General features: G+C 46.8%; 1 protein-coding gene across 1 annotated transcript; it reads right to left on the bottom strand.

Annotated features, from left to right (window-relative positions):
* Positions 1-17518: 17518 nt before the first annotated feature.
* On the bottom strand, positions 17519-18374 carry TIGD1 (tigger transposable element derived 1; the record flags this gene model as incomplete). The annotated part of the gene is made up of 2 exons (XM_081862842.1): positions 17519-17816; positions 17892-18374. The coding sequence occupies 2 exons, from the start codon at positions 18372-18374 to the stop codon at positions 17523-17525; spliced, it is 777 nt and encodes a 258-aa protein (XP_081718968.1). The 3' UTR covers positions 17519-17522.
* Positions 18375-18695: the final 321 nt, after the last annotated feature.

The raw sequence follows: 18695 nt of genomic DNA, 5'->3' as shown, positions 1-18695 counted from the left end.
AAAAGCAGTGACAATTTGTTGTTGACAAAGGACAGCTGCACATATAAAGGGCTCCGTTATCACCAGTAGCTTAGGCCTCATCAAACCTAAATCCGGCGCTGATCCTATAATTAGAGAGTTCAAAGGATTGTATGTGTAAAATTGTAATTCATGTTCTTAAGAACAGGCAAGGCTTGGCCATTTGATGCTTCCTTATAAGTGGATCGTTTCCAGGCAGGCACATGTGTATATGTATATATTTATCTTTACCCGCTACCTGTTCCTTTTAGCTGTAGATGCCAGATATTGAACCTAGAACCTTCTGTACACAGAGTACTGTACATTATTTATTCCTGGAGTGGGCAGAAGGCAGGTGAGAATTGACTGTCAACTCTGGGTGATTAGAAGCAGGCTGGTGAGGACTTCTGGCTCAAAGCCACACGCCGCCACAAACTGGGTGGGTAACTATGGAGAAGTATTCCCAGTCTGTGAATGGGTCAAGCCAGTACCTTGCCTTGGGCTGAAAGCAGAATGGTGTGATGTGCCCGTATAGTCCCAGTTAGTTGACTAGCAGCCGTTGCCTGTAATACATGAGGTTTCTATAATGTTTTCAAGGGCAGCCCCATGCACAAAGCACTTTAGTAGTCAAAAAGGGAGTTTACTATACAGTGGTGCCTTGCAAGACGAAATTAATCCGTTCCGTGAGGCTCTTCGTACAGCGGTTTTTTCGTCTTGCGAAGCAAGCCCATTAACAGCTTAGCGGATTAGCGCTATTAGCGGCTTTTAGCGGATCAGCTGATAAGCGGCTTATCAGCGGATCAGCTGATAAGCGGCTTAGCGGCTTAGAAAAAGGGGGGGAAACCCGCAGGAACTCGCAAGATATTTCGTCTTGCAAAGCAAGCCCATAGGGAAATTCGTTTTGCGAAGCGCCTCCAAAACGGAAAACCCTTTCGTCTAGCGGGTTTTCTGTCTTGCGAGGCGTTCGTCTTGCGGGGCACCACTGTACCAGGGATGGAGAACCGAGGCTAACTCTCCTTGCCCAGGTTGGAGCTAATAGCCATGATGGCTAAAACTATGTCCCCACTGGGGAAGGACGTGTGGACCCAGAATAGGCCTCCGCTGTCACTACAGACTCGCTGTTAAGACTGTGTTCATGGAAGACCATCTTTCTTGAGCTAGAGCAATAATCTGCCAATGAATTTGGGATGTGGAACTGCAATGCGACGTGAGCGAGAGGAATAAACACCCGGCAATAAAAGATAATGGGGGAGGATTTACCCCAGCAAATTATCTGTCAAAATTGCAAATACCTAAATACAGACGGTCATTTACCCTTGCTAGATTCAATGTGTTGCCATCTGCCTTATTGCAGGGCAGATTTGAGGGTAAATCATACACAAAATGAGTCTGTCCCCCCTGCAGATGGATGGAGGTAGAAACTGTCTCCCATGCCTTGTCATGCTGCTGTTTCTACAGGGATAGACTGGAAAGAGAAGCTGCTGAATTGCAACTTATCACCAAACTTAAAACTATAGAGAGACCTGGTTTGAACAAAGACATTGGATTCTTATCTCATTATACATGACAAAGCCATTTTTCACCTTCTCACCCCTTGCTTTTTCCTGTTAGACCTATTGCAGTCGTTAAGAGTCGTCAACAGGCTCATCGCAGCTATCTGCCAATCACCCATTCCCACCACCCTTCTGAGTAATACCCCTCCCCACCTTCTCACTATATAGAAAGGTCCGGTGACTTCTGTTTCAGTGTATCTGAAGAAGTGTGCATGCACACGAAAGCTCATACCTAGAACTAACTCAGTTGGTCTTTAAGGTGCTACTGGAAGGAATTTTTTTATTTTGTTTTGACCATGGCAGACCAACACGGCTACCTATCTGTAATTGTTTCAAAAAGATAGCCTGCAGGCAGGGACAGTGTTTTTTTAATTTACTGCCTGAATGATATGATAATCTTTATTGTCTATGTCCCATACAGAACAATGAAATTGAAAAATCTACATAGGACATTCAAAAGCCAACAAGCCTGCTAGCCCAGCTATCCCAACCTGGTTAGCCCCCTAAAAACTCATACCCCATTTTTAAATACAATATACTCCCATAGATACTCCTTACACTGCATTTAAAACCAAAATCGCATTTGGATAGAAACTGTTTCTCAGGTGGCTAGTCCTAGTCTTTATAACCCTGTACCTTCTTCCAGAAGGCAGAAGCTGAAAGAGATCATTTCCGGGGTGCGCACTATCCTGCGCTATCTCTGCAGCTTTCTTATGGCACCTGGAAGCATACATTTGATCCAAGGTGGGAAGAGTGCACCCAATTCTTCTCTCCACAGTCTTTTCAACCCTGGACAGTATTGTTTCCCCCCCCAAAAAAGCTACTCTGGGAGCCTTTTTGCCTGAAGAGTGGGCTACAATTGCTCTAAATAAATAGAGGCACGTGTGGGACATCCCAATGAATCTTTGAGCATCCATTCTGTGCTGGCTGGGGCTGATGGGAATTGTAGTCCAAAGCGCCTGGATGGCTCCAGGTTGGCCAAGGCTGTGTGTGTTTAGTTGTTTAGTCGTGTCCGACTCTTCATGACCCCCTGGACCAGAGCACGCCAGGCCCTCTTGTCTTCCACTGCCTCCCACAGTTTGGTCAAACTCATGCTGGTAGCTTCGAGAACACTGTCCAACCATCTCGTCCTCTGTCGTCCCCTTCTCCTTGTGCCCTCCATCTTTTCAGGGTCTTTTCCAGGGAGTCTTCTCATGAGGTGGCCAAAGTCTTGGAGCCTCAGCTTCGGGATCTGTCCTTCCAGTGAGCACTCAGGGCTGATTTCCTTAAGAATGGATGAAATCCTTCATAATATTCCATTTAAATCTCTCACCAGGAGTTTAATCAGGCCTGCCACTTTGGGGCATAATAAAGCCAGAACTGGGATGGATGCTTGGTCAGACACCGGAAGGCCTTTGATTCTTCGCTTCCTTTGGTTAGATTTCCAGGTGTTCATTCTTCTTTTCCACTAGGTGGCAACAGGCGGCTGCATTATGACCATTAGCTCAGAGACTCTGCTGAAGGAGATGTTGGAAGTTGTATTGTGAAAGCAACAGGTTATTTGAGAAGGAGGAGGAGTGCTGAAAACAAAAGCAAATCAGTTGAATAAACTTAAAAACAAAAGCAAATCAATTGAATAAGCTTTTCAATAGGAGCAGATAGGCAGGTGGGCTTTGTGGAGCAGAGGAGGGGGGCATGTGAGTCAAGCAGATAATGGAATCCTGATTAGTTTACCTGTCAAACATATGGGAAACTGGCGGTGGGAAAAAAGGCCGACTGATTTAAAAGGATGTTTCTATGCACCTATGCAAAACTGTCTTATCTCTGCATCCGTGGCTTTCAGATTTCTTAGCTTCAGGGATCCCCTCTGCCCAGGAACTCGCAGATATGGGAAGTCTTTTGTGGCTGCATTTTAGAGCAGGACTCCTTGCATCTTCTTCGCTTTCTCTTAGAAGAATCCACCCAGCTCCTCCACCCAGAAAGACAGAGCGAAAGGGCAAAGCTGCCTCTGAGCACATTCTGAGCCTATGAATTGCTTCTCAGTGCCAGAAATGAACTCTCTGGTCACACAAAAGTGTAGGGCAGCCCCAGCACTTAGGAACTCCAAAGCGAGTTTTAATCAGCCTTTTGCTATTTTATATTTCTAAAAGTCTTAAATAGTTATTAATTCTTCTTATTGATAATTTTATTGCTTTGTCTTTTTGGTAAATCACTTCTGAGGGTTTTGGGTTTTTTAAAATAACAAGTGATGTATAAATTGTATGAAATAAATTAATGGAAGCCCACTCCTGGCTCACGTTCTTCGTGAACAGCCCTTGGCGGGCAGAGGAGCAAGTAGACCAGACCACATGGGGGGCGCTTGCATAAGTGTGCCTGGTTCACGCGCCTTCAAAATTTGTGTGCCTGGGGCCACAGTCTCCCTGGCACCCCAGGCCCCTGGTCAGACCTTCTGGTCCATCCCACTCAGTATTGCCTACACGGACTGGCAGCAGCTCTCCAGGGTTTCAGACCAGGGACTGTACCTGTCAGTTTGCACTTCTTAGTGCAGAAAGTATTGATCTGATGTGTGATTGATCTTTCCTATTCTAATTAATTCAGGGGGGTTCTGGAAGCTTCTCTGTGTGAGAGAAGCAAGCAGGAGGTTCATGATGTTTGGGCTATTCCTTCGGAGAAGCTGAGCGCAGCTGGTTTCAACTGGCTCTGTTATCTCTTTCTGTCAAGGTCATGCTGACTATAATAAGAGGACCAAAGGAGCCTGGGTTTCACACTCTATCTCTCTTCCTGCTGGTGTAGTGTTCTGTACGTAGATAGTGTTAAGGTTTAGACTTATTGTAAGATTAAGTTAAGTCTGCTGCATCTGGATTTCTTATGGATGGGGCCAATCCTGAATGCATTGGATTTGTGACGATGATGCTCATTTGCCTCCAGTAGCAGTAAAGCTCTGCCAGATGAAATATCAATTGCCTCTGGTCTATTTTGGGGGAATCCTGTTTAAGCTTTTACTCTGCTGACTATACATTGGAATCTGCTCTGGATCAGTATTGAGTAGAATTCCATGATGGTACCATGCACCTATGGCCCATCAAGGAAAAGAATTCGTCTGTGTTTGACTCAGAGCAGACAGACTGAAATGAATCAGTGAGGTCCATTAATTTCTGAGAAAAACGTGGTTGACTACCACCCTCTATCACTACTGTTTCCTCAAACACCCTTAATTTTGAGAACACCCCACTAGTCTGAGGTTCAGCAACTACTTGAGTGAGCTTTCCCATGTCCTCCAAGCTTTGCACAAATGTGAAAAGGCGGGGGGGCTGAGATCCAAAAGGAGCCAGCACCACACCCCTCCCATCACTGCAGGCAGAATGAACTCTCAAGTTAACCTTAGCCGACCCCCTTTGTGCGTGGATCTCCGAGGTAAAGCAGCTGCAATTGGGTGCTTGGCCTTTGCACCTGCCGTCTGCTTTCTGCGGGGACCTGGAGACCTCTCCAAATGGATCGGGAGCCAGAAATGTGTCTTAACCAGGACGTGAAGCTGTTTTCTTATTCCATCCCAAGTTTCGAAAGTCTTGACAACAGAGAATAAGCGCCCGTCTGTTAGGAATGCACAAGCAGCAAGTGAATTAACCGTCCTTTGTTCCCATAGCACCTGCCAAAGTTGGACTTACGAATTTCCCTGCTGGATCTGAGAGTCCCATGGACTGCAAGAAGATCAAACCTCTCCATTCTGAAGGAAATCAGCCCTGGGTGCTCACAGGAAGGACAGATCCTGAAGCTGAGGCTCCAATACTTTGGCCACCTCATGAGAAGAGAAGACTCCCTGGCAGCAAGAATACTCATCGCGAAGTATTGGAAGAAACAAGATTTACCCACCCGGGAAGAATGGCAGATGAAAGTGATGGACTATATGGAACTGGCGGAAATGACTGGCAGAATCCGAGACCAAGGTGAAGAGTTGGTGGAAGAAGATTGGAAAAAATTTAAAGTTTATCTACAGAAACATTGCAAAATTAAGGAATGTTAGAAGGTTGTTGGAATGAAGTAATGTGGTTTTAGCAGAAATGATATAAAGGATTAGGTTAAAATTGATTTTTTAATTGGTGAAAGACGATAATTACAGTATAGTAAGATAAATTATGAGGATAAAAACAAAGCTGGAAAGGATTTGCTGAAACATCTAATTGAACTAGAATACAAAAAAGGGAGGTGTGAGGAGGTCAAGGAAATAAGCAAAGGAAAGAAAGTTATGTAAAGGTTTGATCTGCTTTTTCTTTTTTTGTCAATTGTATTTTTTCTGTCTTTTTTGTCTTTTTAATTTTTATCTTTGTAATCTTTAAAATTTGAATAAATACTATTTTTTTTAAAAAGAGAAGAGAAGACTCCCTGGAAAAGACCCTGATGTTGGGAAAGATGGAGGGCACAAGAAGAAGGGGACGACAGAGGACGAGATGGTTGGACAGTGTTCTTGAAGCTACCAGCATGAGTTTGACCAAACTGCGGGAGGCAGTGGAAGACAGGAGTGCCTGGCGTGCTCTGGTCCAGGGGGTCACAAAGAGGCGGACACGACTAAACGACTAAACAACAACAACCTAGCATCTTCTTCTGGGGGGGTACCAGATGCCTCTGGGAGGCTTGGCAACAGCACCTGAGCAGGGCAGCAGCTCTCCCCAGATTCCTTGCAACTGGTGTTCAGAAGCGAAGTGCCTTATGCTCAGAAGTTTGCAGGTGTGCATGTGGATTTTTGCTGCTGCTGCCTAAATTGCTTAGGCAATTTAAATGCTAAATTAGCCAGAAAGCACATTTGCATTACAAATCCTCTACTTTCCCTTTCCATTCCTCGTGAAGGGCGGCACAGCATTCTCAAATAGAGGTTCGCCTGCGATTTGAAATTGTGAATGTGTCCTTAGGCTGCTGAGCTGGTGCCACCGCTCATCTTTATTTTAGTTCAATTTGCCTCTCTTTCACCCAGCGTGGCTTCTCTGTGCTTGGTTGTTTTTCTGCAAATTTACATGGCCGGCCCCTGCCCACAGCTCCTTTCAGGTTTTCTAGCAAGGCTCCTGGTCTGCAGGCGAAAACATTGATGCGAAAAGCTTTGCATGTTCATTTATGCAGACTGAGCTGCTGTTAGAATTAGAGGAGCACATCAGGCATGTGTTTTTCTGGACACTTGGCAACCTGAATTATGCATAGCATCACGGGGTGCCTTCAGACCACCTGCTTATTGAGCATTCATCCTGATTTGTTTGCAGGGAGAAAATGTTGGCTAGTCTATGAACATTCACTCTGATCTGTTTGCCGGAAAGTTAGAAAATTGTGCCATACACTTTGCGGTGTATCTTCCCATCATTTTCCTTATCACAAAACGTCTGATCTTTCGGGAAAGGTTGTTTGCTACACAATACCTCCTGATCAATTGTAGTAGCATAAGATGAATTTTCCAGGGTGGGATTGAATACCTCCTGAACACAGAGACAGTCCAGCAGTGCTCCAAGAGAAAGGTGCACATTTGAAAGCAGAGTCCAGCCTTAAAAACCACTGCTAGGAAATAATAATAGTAATAATAATAATAATAATAATAATAATAATAATAAACTTTATTTATATCCCGCCCTCTCCAGCCGAAGCCGGGCTCAAGGCGGCTAACAACAATAAAATAGTACAACATTCTAAAATCATTTCATTATAAAATTAATTCAACTCAAATTGATAGCAACCATTAGGCCAAAGTTCTGTGGAGATTGCCAAAGGAGGGAGTCAGAGTTTGGGGTGAATTAGGAGGTGCACACTTAAGTTTTTGTACATTAACTGTATCACAAACAATATCACAAGTGTTGTGACATTTGCTTGCGCCTCATAAAACTGAAATGCCCCTGCCCTTTTTTAAAACCATATTTTAAGTAAGAGATATTACTCACTGATTCCTAGATGAAGTACCAATATGTTCAGAGGCCAAAAGAAAAAGCACCAGAGATGTTAAAAATATTTAGCCTTTAGGCATTCATCATATTTCACAATTAAGTAAGCGACCCAATCGGATATCTCATTATAATTATATATGTTCTCTATTGTATTTTTCAAAAGAGTGAAGGAATTTAAGACGTCTCTCAATTGCCCATATCTCCTAACGTGCGCTTTCTTTATCAAATCATGTATCCTTTTCTGTAAGAGACTCCTAAATGGCTTGCAATAAATCTGGTCAGATTTGATTCAAATAAATTGGTATTTTGATACGCTCAATATTCTTCTGCTGGTGCTCCATAGATCCGCCCCCCCCTCTTTCTATAGCTCCACTGCTGTTTCCTTTGCCGCCATCAGAGAGAGATTCAGTTTCCAGATGTTATCAATTTCATCAGGATGGTTGATGGCTCAGAGATCAGGTGAGAAGCGTCAGGACCCAGGGCCCAAACGCATCCCTCCAGACCTCTCTGTCTGGCCCTCGGGAGTCTCTACAAGCCACACCTGCCATTGGACTACTCCACGGCGGTGGAACAGGACCGTGATCGTGCCTCTTGCTTGCTTGGTGAAGGATGGAGAGGTGTGTGAGGACAGAAACCCCTGATTTTTGTAGGATGTCCCTATTTTCATTAGAGAAATGTTGGAGAGTATGGGGTTATTCAACCCCTAAGCCAAGGAGATAAGTAACACTACAACCTTTAGAAGACATCTGAAGGCAATCCCCTATAGGGAAGTTTTTAAACGTTTAATGTTTTATTATGTTTATATAAGGTAAAAAGGTAAAGGACCCCTGGATGGTTAAGTCCAGTCAAAGGGGTGTGGCACTCATCTCACTTCAGGCCGAGGGAGCCGGCGTTTGTCCACAGACAGTTTTCTGGGTCATGTGGCTAGCATGACTAAACCGCTTCTGGCGCAATGGGACACCGTGACGGAAACCAGAGCGCAGAGAAACGCCGTTTACCTTCCCACTGCAGTGGTACCTATTTATCTACTTGCACTGGTGTGCTTTCAAACTGCTAGGTTGGCAGAAGCTGGGACAGAACAATGTGAGCTCACTCCATTGCGGGGATTCAAACTGCCAACCTTCTGATCAGAAACCTCAAGAGGCTCAGGTAGTTTAGACCACAGTGCCACCTGCGTCCCTAGATATGTTGGAAGCCGCCCAGAGTGGCTGGGGAAACCCAGCCAGATGGGCGGGGTATAAATAATAAATTATTATTATTATTATTATTATTATTATTATTATTATTATTATTACTACTACTACTACAGTGGTACCTCGGGACGCAAACGGGATCTGTTCCGGAGCCCTGTTCACATCCTGAACAGAATGTAAGATGCGACTGCACATGTGTGGGTCATGTTTTGCCACTTCTGCGCATACACGTGACATCATTTTGACCGTCTGCGCATGCACGAGCGGCGAAACCTAGAAGTAACGTGCTCCGTTACTTTGGGTCGCCGCGGAACCCAACCCGAAAATACTTATCCGGAAGCGTATTTATCCCGAGGTATGACTGTATTAAGGGACGCAGGTGGCGCTGTGGGTTAAACCACAAGCCTAGGACTTGCTGATCAGAAGGTCAGCAGTTCAAATCCCTGCGACAGGGTGAGCTCCCGTTGCTCGGTCCCTGCTCCTGCCAACCTAGCAGTTTAATAACAGGACTTAATAACAGGACTTAGGGTCTTAGTAGACCACAAGCTAAACATGAGTCCGAGGGTTGCAGGTGGCGCTGTGGGTTAAACCACAGAGCCTAGGACTTGCCGATCAGAAGGTTGGTGGTTCGAATCCCCACGACGGAGTGAGCTCCCGTTGCTTGGTCCCTGCTCCTGCCAACCTAGCAGTTCGAAAGCACGTCAAAGTGCAAGTAGATAAATTGGTACCGCTCCGGCGGGAAGGTAAATGGCGTTTCCGTGCGCTGCTCTGGTTTGCCAGATGCGGCTTTGTCATGCTGGCCACATGACCCGGAAGCTGTACACCGGCTCCCTCGGGCAATAAAGCGAGATGAGCGCCGCAACCCCAGAGTCAGCCACAACTGGACCTAATGGTCAGGGGTCCCTTTACTATGACAGTATCATTATTATTATTTATTTTCACCGGAAAATGGTTGAAGGGTATACAAGATTTCAGCCTTCCAGAACTGAATACAAATGTTTCTTAAGCCTTGTTGAAAGGAACTGCAGTCACTGAACACAAATAAGCTGCATGTATGTGTGTTTATTGAAATAATTCCCGCACTAATTTATGCAAAAGCCCTCTAACATAAAGCGCTGGTTATTTAGCAGGGAGCAAGAGAGTGTAGGCACCAGAAATATTAATAGTATCACGGCACATGGCCTGCGGTTGGAGATCCATCCTCTTGCTTTATTAATACCATAGATCATTTTCCAGCCCTTTCGTCTCCCTGATAGCCTTTGCTCATTAGCCCTGTGAAAGAGCATCCGGGTGGCAGGCTGTGTGTGCTCACGCCTCCATTTCTGAAGGCATAAACGCACGTGGAAACGAGATGATGAGTTGTTTTTCATGGAAGTGGCCAGATTTGGGGTGGATTCATTTTCAGGCACCAGGTTGGCGCAGCGGCAGGTGACCCCGACGGCAGGCACCATGGCGACACAGTCACGTATGGTTTCGATTTCCTTGCCCTGGCTGGCGAGAAGTCCTCAGCGAGCCTTCTCAGCTGCTTTGGGGAGGAGAGAACGCAGAGGCTTCTATAAAGCAGCTTGCAAATTCACAAGCTGGGGATGAACGACACGGACACAGAGTAGCCGGCAGAGGAAAACCTCATGCTAAGTGAAAATATGGAAAGAGACGCAGGAGGCAGCAGAGGTGGCCAACAATTCGGATGGCTTCCTTTCATTTATTTATTTTACAATTTGTTGTTTATTCTTCTCTTCAACAGCAACAAATAACAAAAATAATGGACAACTATGGTAAAATGGAGTATGACAGAATTACATAAAATATTAAGTCTAATAATAGTAGTAAGGTAAAGAGGTAAAGGTACCCCTGCCCGTACGGGCCAGTCTTGCCAGACTCTAGGGTTGTGCGCCCATCTCACTTAAGAGGCCGGGGGCCAGCGCTGTCCGGAGACACTTCCGGGTCATGTGGCCAGTGTGACAAGCTGCATCTGGTGAGCCAGCGCAGCACACGGAACGCCGTTTACCTTCCCGCTGGTAAGCGGTCCCTATTTATCTACTTGCACCCGGAGGTGCTTTCGAACTGGTAGGTTGGCAGGCGCTGGTACCGAACGACGGGAGCGCACCCCGTCGCGGGGATTCGAACCGCCGACCTTTCAATCAGCAAGTCCAAGGCACTGAGGTTTTTACCCACAGCGCCACCCGTGTCCCTAATGATAGTAGTAGTAGTAATAATAATAATTATCCTGGGCTGCGCTCTGCTGCCCAGGAGGACTCCCCTGTGTGAGTGCCTGAGGGCCCTGCTCCTGGCACTCACCACCTGGCCCAGGGCGGGGCCTGACAGGCCTCACAGGGACGGTTGCTGTCACTGCTGCTGCGGCCCAGGGGGATCCGGAGGGGCGCAGAGTTCTTTTTAAAATGTTTTAAAATTTTCCTTTTCCTTTTTATTTTTTTGTATATGCGGGGATGGGGGTGGGATGGATGTTTAGTTGGGAATTTGTTTGATTTTGATGGATTTGTAATTTTTACAGTTTTTATTTGTATTGGGTTTTTTTGGTTTTTTTTCTGGGGTTTCTTTTTGTTTTTATTGTTTTAAGGTCTTATTTTGTTCTTAAGGGGAGGGGTCAGGGCTGCTGGGGAGTGGGTCCCAGCCAACAAAATGGCTGGGGCATGTTCCACAGAGGGGGATGCGCTGGGACAACCGATCTCAGTGATCAAGGGTAGGAGGAGGAGTTATGCTAAGACCAGACCATGTCATTACAGAGGAGGCAGGTTTAGTCGTCTGAGGACTATCCCTGCCTCCGGGTCTGGTCCTGACTGGACGGATACTAGAATCAGCAAGGGATACCCACATGACCTGAAGGTGCTGCTGTGCAATGCCAGGTCAATGATTCATAAGACCATTGCCATCCATGACTTGATCATGGATGGAGGATTTGACCTGGCATGTGCAACAGAGACTTGGTTGGATGAAGTAGATGGGCCTGTTCTTGCCACTGCTTGTCCACCAGGTTTCTCTTACGCACAGCAACCCAGGCCTTGTGGGCGGGGAGGGGGGGTTGCAGTGATTTTTAGAAAGTCATTAGTTTGCACCAGGCGTCCTATTGGGAAAACCCAGTTTTCCGAGTGCATGTTCTGGAAGTTGGGCAATAGGGGCAGTACAGGATTCCTTTTGATGTACCGACCTCCCCGCTGCACCAAGGATTCCCTGCCCGAGCTGCTTCAGGTCGTGGCGGATGTTCTCCTGGAGACACCTAGTTTGGTCGTCCTAGGGGATTTTAATATCCATGCCGACACGACCTTACAAGGGGCCGCTCGGGACTTCGTGGAAAGCATGGCCTCCATGGGGCTGTCCCTGAATAAGTCTGGCCCAACCCATAGCCGCGGACATGCCTTGGACCTGGTGTTTACCTCTATGGATGTTGGTGATCTGACACTAAGTAAAAGCAAAACGAAAGAAGTGCCATGGTCAGATCACTTCCTGGTGCAACTAGACTTCTCCGCGACCCTTCCCCTCTGCAGGGAGGTGGGACCAATTCGGATGGTCCGCCCCCGCCACTTAATGGATCCAAATGGTTTCCAGAGAGTGGTAGGGGATGCTTTATCCCATGTTGATGGCCTTTCAGCTGATTCCCTGGTGACCCGCTGGAATGTGGAGTTAACCAGGGCTATTGACTGTTTGGCTCTGAAGCGCCCTCTCCGATTGCATGGAGCCCGGACAGCTCCATGGTTTTCCACGGATCTGAGGGCAATGAAACAATCGTTGAGACAGCTAGAGCGCCGGTGGCGGATGACCCATTCTGAAGCTGACCGGACACAGGTTAGAGCTCAATGTCGAGCCTACCAAGTGGCGGTAGCGACGGCAAAGAAGACTTTCTTCACCGCCTCTATTGCATCTGCAGAAAACAGCAAGCAGGAGACTTTTCCAGGTGGTCCGCAATTTAGCGGAACCACCTGTTACATCAGGGCCCAGTATGGGCCACATGATCTCCTGCAATGATTTTGCAAAGTTTTTTGCAGATAAAGTCACTCAGATTCGGGAAGAGGTAGACGCCACCGTGGGAGCACGGCCGGGGCGGGAGAGTGCTAGAGACCTGTCTAGTCAAATTGCGTGGGATCAATTCCAATCTGTTACCTCCAAGGATGTGGACAGGCTGCTTGGACGAGTGAAGCCAACCACCTGTCTCCTGGATCCTTGCCCATCCTGGCTTATAAAAGCTAGCCGGGAAGGACTGGGCGATGGGCTTCGTGGGGTGGTGAATGCTTCCCTCCGTGAGGGAGTCTTCCCAGACCCGCTGAAAGAGGCGGTTATTAAACCGCTTCTTAAAAAACCATGTTTAGATGCGGCCACGATGGCCAACTATCGCCCAGTCTCAAATCTTCCATTCTTGGGCAAGGTGATTGAGCGAGTGGTTGCTGAACAACTCCAGGCACGCCTGGAAGAAGCGGACCATTTGGATCCCTTCCAGTCGGGATTCAGGCCTCATCACGGGACTGAAACTGCCTTGGTCGCACTGGTTGATGATCTCCGGTGGGCTAGGGACAAAGGTGAGAGCTGTTTCCTAGTTCTGCTGGATCTCTCAGCGGCCTTTGATACAGTCGACCATAACATCCATCTGGACCGTCTTGAGTGGCTGGGAGCTGGGGGCACTGTCATACAGTGGTTCCGCTCCTTCCTCCTGGGCCGTGTTCAGAAAGTGGTGGTGGGGGATGAGTGTTCAGACCCCTGGGCTCTCACTTGTGCGGTGCCTCAGGGTTCTGTCCCCTCCCCCATGCTTTTCAACATCTACGTGCAGCCGCTGGGAGAGATCATCAGGAGGTTTGGGCTGGGTGTTCATCAGTATGCGGATGATACCCAGCTCTATCTCTCTTTCAAATCAGAACCAGTGAAGGCGGTGACGGTCCTGTGTGAGTGTCTGGAGGCGGTTGGAGGATGGATGGCGGCTAACAGATTGAGATTGAATCCTGACAAGACAGAAGTACTGTTTCTGGGGGACAGGAGGCGGGCAGGTGTGGAGGACTCCCTGGTCCTGAATGGGGTAACTGTGCCCCTGAAAGACCAGGTGCGCAGCCTGGGAGTCATTTTGGATTCACAACTGTCCACGGAGGCACAAGTTAAATCCGTGTCCAGGGCAACTGTGTACCAGCTCCATTATTAATTATTATTAATAATAATTTATTATTTATACCCTGCCCATCTAGCTGGGCTTCCCCAGCCACTCTGGGCAGCTTCCAACAAAATATCAAAATACCGTAATACATCAAACATGAAAAGCTTCCCTAAACAGGGCTGCCTTCAGATGTCTCCTAAAAGTCTGGTAGTTGTTGTTCTCTTTGACATCTGATGGGAGGGCGTTCCACAGGGCGGGTGCCACCACCGAGAAGGCCCTCTGCCTGGTTCCCTGTATCTTGACTTCTCGCAGCGAGGGAACCGCCAGAAGGTCCTCAGAGCTGGACCTCAGTGTCCGGGCAGAACGATGGGGGTGGAGACGCTCCTTCAGGTATACTGGACCGAGGCCGTTTAGGGCTTTAAAGGTCAGCACCAATACTTTGAATTGTGCTCAGAAACATACTGGGAGCCAATGTAGGTCTTTCAAGACGGGCGTTATGTGGTCTCGGCAGCTGCTCCCAGTCACCAGTCTAGCTGCCACATTCTGGATTAGTTGTAGTTTCCGGGTCACCTTCAAAGGTAGCCCCACGTAGAGCGCATTGCAGTAGTCCAAGCGGGAGATAACTAGAGCATGCACCACTCTGACAAGACAGTCCGTGGGCAGGGAGGGTCTCAGCCTGTGTACCAGATGGAGCTGATAAACAGCTGCCCTGGACACAGAATGGACCTGCGCCTCCATGGACAGCTGTGAGTCCAGAATGACTCCCAGGCTGTGCACCTGGTCCTTCAGGGGCACAGTTACCCCATTCAGGACCAGGGAGTCCTCCACACCTGCCCCCCTCCTGTCCCCCAAGAACAGTACTTCTGTCTTGTCAGGATTCAACCTCAATCTATACCTCCAAAAGCCCAAACTCCATCAAATAACCCTGCCATGAAGATGACTGAATCACTGGAGGCTGTCTAAATCCACGCCCATCCTTAATAAACTTTCAAAAGGGGAGCCATTCTTTGTGAAAGGAATTGAGTTTAGTCTCCCTTGAATTACTTGGAGGTGGTTTGTTAGGGGTTCCAAGAGAGCTATAATCCCTTATGGAGTTATACCACATCTCTTTGTAATATAGTAGATTCTAACAAAAGGGTTAACCTGAGCCCTGAGCTCAAGTTGCAAGTGGGTGTGGCTTAGCAGGACTCAGTAGCCTCTGCTCCCCCTCCCCCCTCCTCAGTTTTTTTTCTCTTCATGCCTCCTGGAACTAGCAAGGAGCCATGCAGCTATTGGCTCCCAGCTGGAAGAAAAACCAAGTGAACTGAATCTCTCCAAAAGGGAGATTTTAAAGCCTGCATCTTTGCTAGCCTGAATATTGCACAATCCTTTTGTAAGGCACCTACTTCATCTTCATTTTCATGTTGACGGATGGAGACTTGTTTGCTGTAACTTCAGGAAACCCTGTGAATAAAGCATTCACTTATTTGCAAAGACAAGTGTCTTGTGATTTGTTCTTGCCTAAGTGAGAAACGTTTGTTTAAACGTGGATGAGGGCTGGTGCAAATCTAACCAAGTTTTAACATGTTTGAAGCAATCACCACTGTGCCGCTGGAGAGCAGCAAACTCTGTCCCTAAGTTCTTCCTCCAACAATCTCTTGTGGCATTGACTCTTGAGATTTCCAGTGGGAGGCTATTTCTTGTCTTGTGGGAAGTAAAGGTAAAGGGACCCTGATCATTAGGTCCAGTCATGGCCAACTCTGGGGTTGCGGCGCTCATCTCGCTTTTATTGGCCGAAGGAGCCGGCGTACAGCTCATGCGGCCAGCATGACTAAGCCGCTTCTGGCGAACCAGAGCAGCGCACGGAAATGCCATTTACCTTCCCGCCGGAGTGGTACCTATTTATCTACTTGCACTTTGACGTGCTTTCGAACTGCTAGGTTGACAGGAGCAGGGACCGAGCAACGGGAGCTCACCCCGTCGCGGGGATTCAAACCGCCGACCTCGTGATTGGCAAGTCCTAGGCTCTGTGGTTTAACCCACAGTGCCACCCACGTCCCTTGTCTTGTGGTAGCTAATAGCAAGAAGACCAAATACGAGATTGGGTGTAAAACACAACAAAGATAATTACAAAATTGTATTATTTGTGGATGATATCCTTTTATTTATTACAAAACCAGAAGATACAATTCCAAAAATTATGGAGAAAATAAAAACCTTTGGCAGAATATCGGGATATTCTATAAATTGGACAAATCAGAGATTTTACCAATTGGGCCAAGGGCTACATTGTATAGAAACCATCAATTTCAGATGTACAAAGACTTTATTAAATACCTGGGTATAATGATTTCATCAGATATAGACCAAATTGTAAAATTAAATTTGAATCAAATTATAATTGAGATTTCTTTTGATATTGAAAGGTGGGGTCCTCTAAACCTCTCCCTTTGGGGAAAGGTTAATGTCCTCAAAATGAATGTCGTTCCAAAGCTTTTATACATTCTTAGAGGATTACCAATACATATTCCCAAATTTTACTTCCAAAAAATAAATCAGCTATTTAGATCATGCCTGTGGTGTACAAAGCCAGAAAGGTCGTTTTGGTCTCCCAAATCTGGAACCATATCACCAGGCCTACCTGCTGAGTAATACTAATTTTTGGAGAGTTAACAGGAATCCCAATTGGGCTACTCTCCAATATAGTTTCTTTGAACCTCTTGTAGGGTGGACTAAACTCGGCTCCAATTTTATGAAATATCCTATTATCCCGGAGACTATTAAAGCACCTATAAAAATTTGGATGAACATATAAATAAAAATAATAAGGATGACCCCTATCAGCACGAGAAATTAACAATATGGGCCAACCCAAAATTAAAAAAATGGAAATCAAGTAATAATTTGGCAAAATTGGATGAAAAAAGGTATTTTGACATTAAATCCCTTAATTGATGAAAATTACAAATTTGTGGAATAGAAGACTTTGCAAGTAAAGTATGGATTAACTAGTGAAACACAATGGCAATACATCCAATTGAAACGTATGTTGGGCTCCCTCTGCAGTCAAATGTTGTGTGTTTCTGTATGCGCTCAGATCCTGGCTGCAGGTTTCTTGTAAGCATCTAGTTGGCCACTGTGAAAAGAGGATGTTGGACTAATGTTCTCATCTGACCTGGGGGGTGGGGGAGTATTTTCTAACCTCCCTTTAGAAAATGCTTTTTTTTCATCTGCTTCACTGTGTTATGAATTCCGTTCCCCATTCATTACATGTCTCTATTTCTGTTTCCACAAAGGTAAAGTCAGGCATGAATAATGCTAAACTTTATGAGTGTTGCTGTCATTGGGTTCTATAAATTTTCTGCTTACACCATGGGTGCATGGATCTGCCCATTTTGCACTCCCTCTCTGTTCAGTTTGCAACATCTGTTTGCAATTTGAAAAGGGAAGATAATTAACCAGCATTTTAGAGCAAATTTATCTTTACATACTCATTCTCTCAAGGAAATTTCCCTAATTTACAGTGGTGCCCCGCAAGACGAAATTAATTCGTTCCGCAATTTTTGTCGTCTAGCGAATTTTTCGTCTTGCGAAGCACGAAATCCCATAGGAATGCATTGAAAATCAATTAATGCGTTCCTATGGTCAAAAAAAGTCCAAACAAAGCCAAATTTGGTACAACAACAGTTTATTAACTGCTCTTTAAAGTCACACATACTGTAAAGAGCAGTTCAAAAATTGAAGGGAAAATAAATTAACTTTATAAACATGACAGAAAAACATTTAAAAATCAACAAAGTGTACAGTACATTTTCTAAGACTCTGGGGGACCACTCGAAGAAGGCTCCTCTTCCACTCTTTGCTTCTTGGTCAAGAACCTGTCCATAGTCTGCTGCTTTATCCGCCTTTTCAGCAGCTCCCTGAAAGACGACATGACCCTCGTATCATAAAAGTTCCCAGCGTCATGTGCCACGTGCTTCTCATGGTGGTGTAGATCTGCAAAAGTCTGCACCTCCATCCACTTCTGGCAAATGTCCCTCAGTCTTTCGGAGGACAGCCGTTCCTCAGTTGCTTCCTCCTCTTCCAGTGAGGCCTGCTCCTGCGCAGTCTCTGCCTGCAGAACGTAGCCCTCCGTCGTCACAACCTCCAGGAACTCCGCTGCAAAGTCTTCAGCCGCAGGAACATCAGAACTGGCAGCCTCTCCATGCCTGACCACACTGTGGATGCCAGATCTTGTCTTGAACCGGTCAAACCAACCTCTGCTAGCCTTGAAGACTTCTGGCTCGGCTGAGGTTCCTGGCTTTTCCCGGATGAGGTCAGCGTGCAAGGCCTTGGCCTTCTCACAAATGACGGCCTCAGACACTGTGTCCCCTGCACGCTGCTTCTCTTCTATCCAGATGAGCAGCAACTTCTCGACCTCCTCCAGGACAGCTGGGCGGTTCTTCACGATCCTGGTGACTCCCTTGGCTGCATCAGTCGCCAGGATCTTCTCCCTCATCTTCAGGATGGTCCCGATGGTCGATGGGTTCCTGCCGTACTCCCTGGCGATGTCCGTCACACACATTCCGCCGTCGTGCTTCCAGATGATCTCCTTCTTCATTTCCAGCGTCACCTTCTCCTTCTTCCTCTCGCCGGCCACCGCAGCAGCAGTCTTCTTGGGTCCCATGGCAGCACAGCTCCTACCTTCGTAAACTCAGAAACAGAAAAAAAAAATCAGTGATGTGCTTCAAACCCAAAAAATACAAAAGCAGCCAGCCACCCACCACACAGAAATTAAAACCCAGAACCAAGGTGTGCTGGTCCCGGGGAAAGGTACCGTGGGTGTAAGCAGAGTCCACACGAAGAGGGGCGAGGTCCAAGACGGGGAGCCGGGCGGGGAACAGGTACGCTGGAACAGGAGGCCGAGCTGGGAACTGGAACACCGGATAGTCAGGAACAGGAGGCCGAGCAGGGAACAGGAGCACCGGATGGTCAGGAACAGGAGGCC

This window comes from Podarcis erhardii, assembly GCF_964252035.2.
Source record: "Podarcis erhardii genome assembly, chromosome: 5".
Taxonomy (NCBI): Eukaryota; Metazoa; Chordata; class Lepidosauria; order Squamata; family Lacertidae; genus Podarcis; species Podarcis erhardii.
The sequence above is the reverse complement of the archived record's forward strand: the minus strand, read 5'-3'. Positions and strand labels throughout refer to the sequence as shown.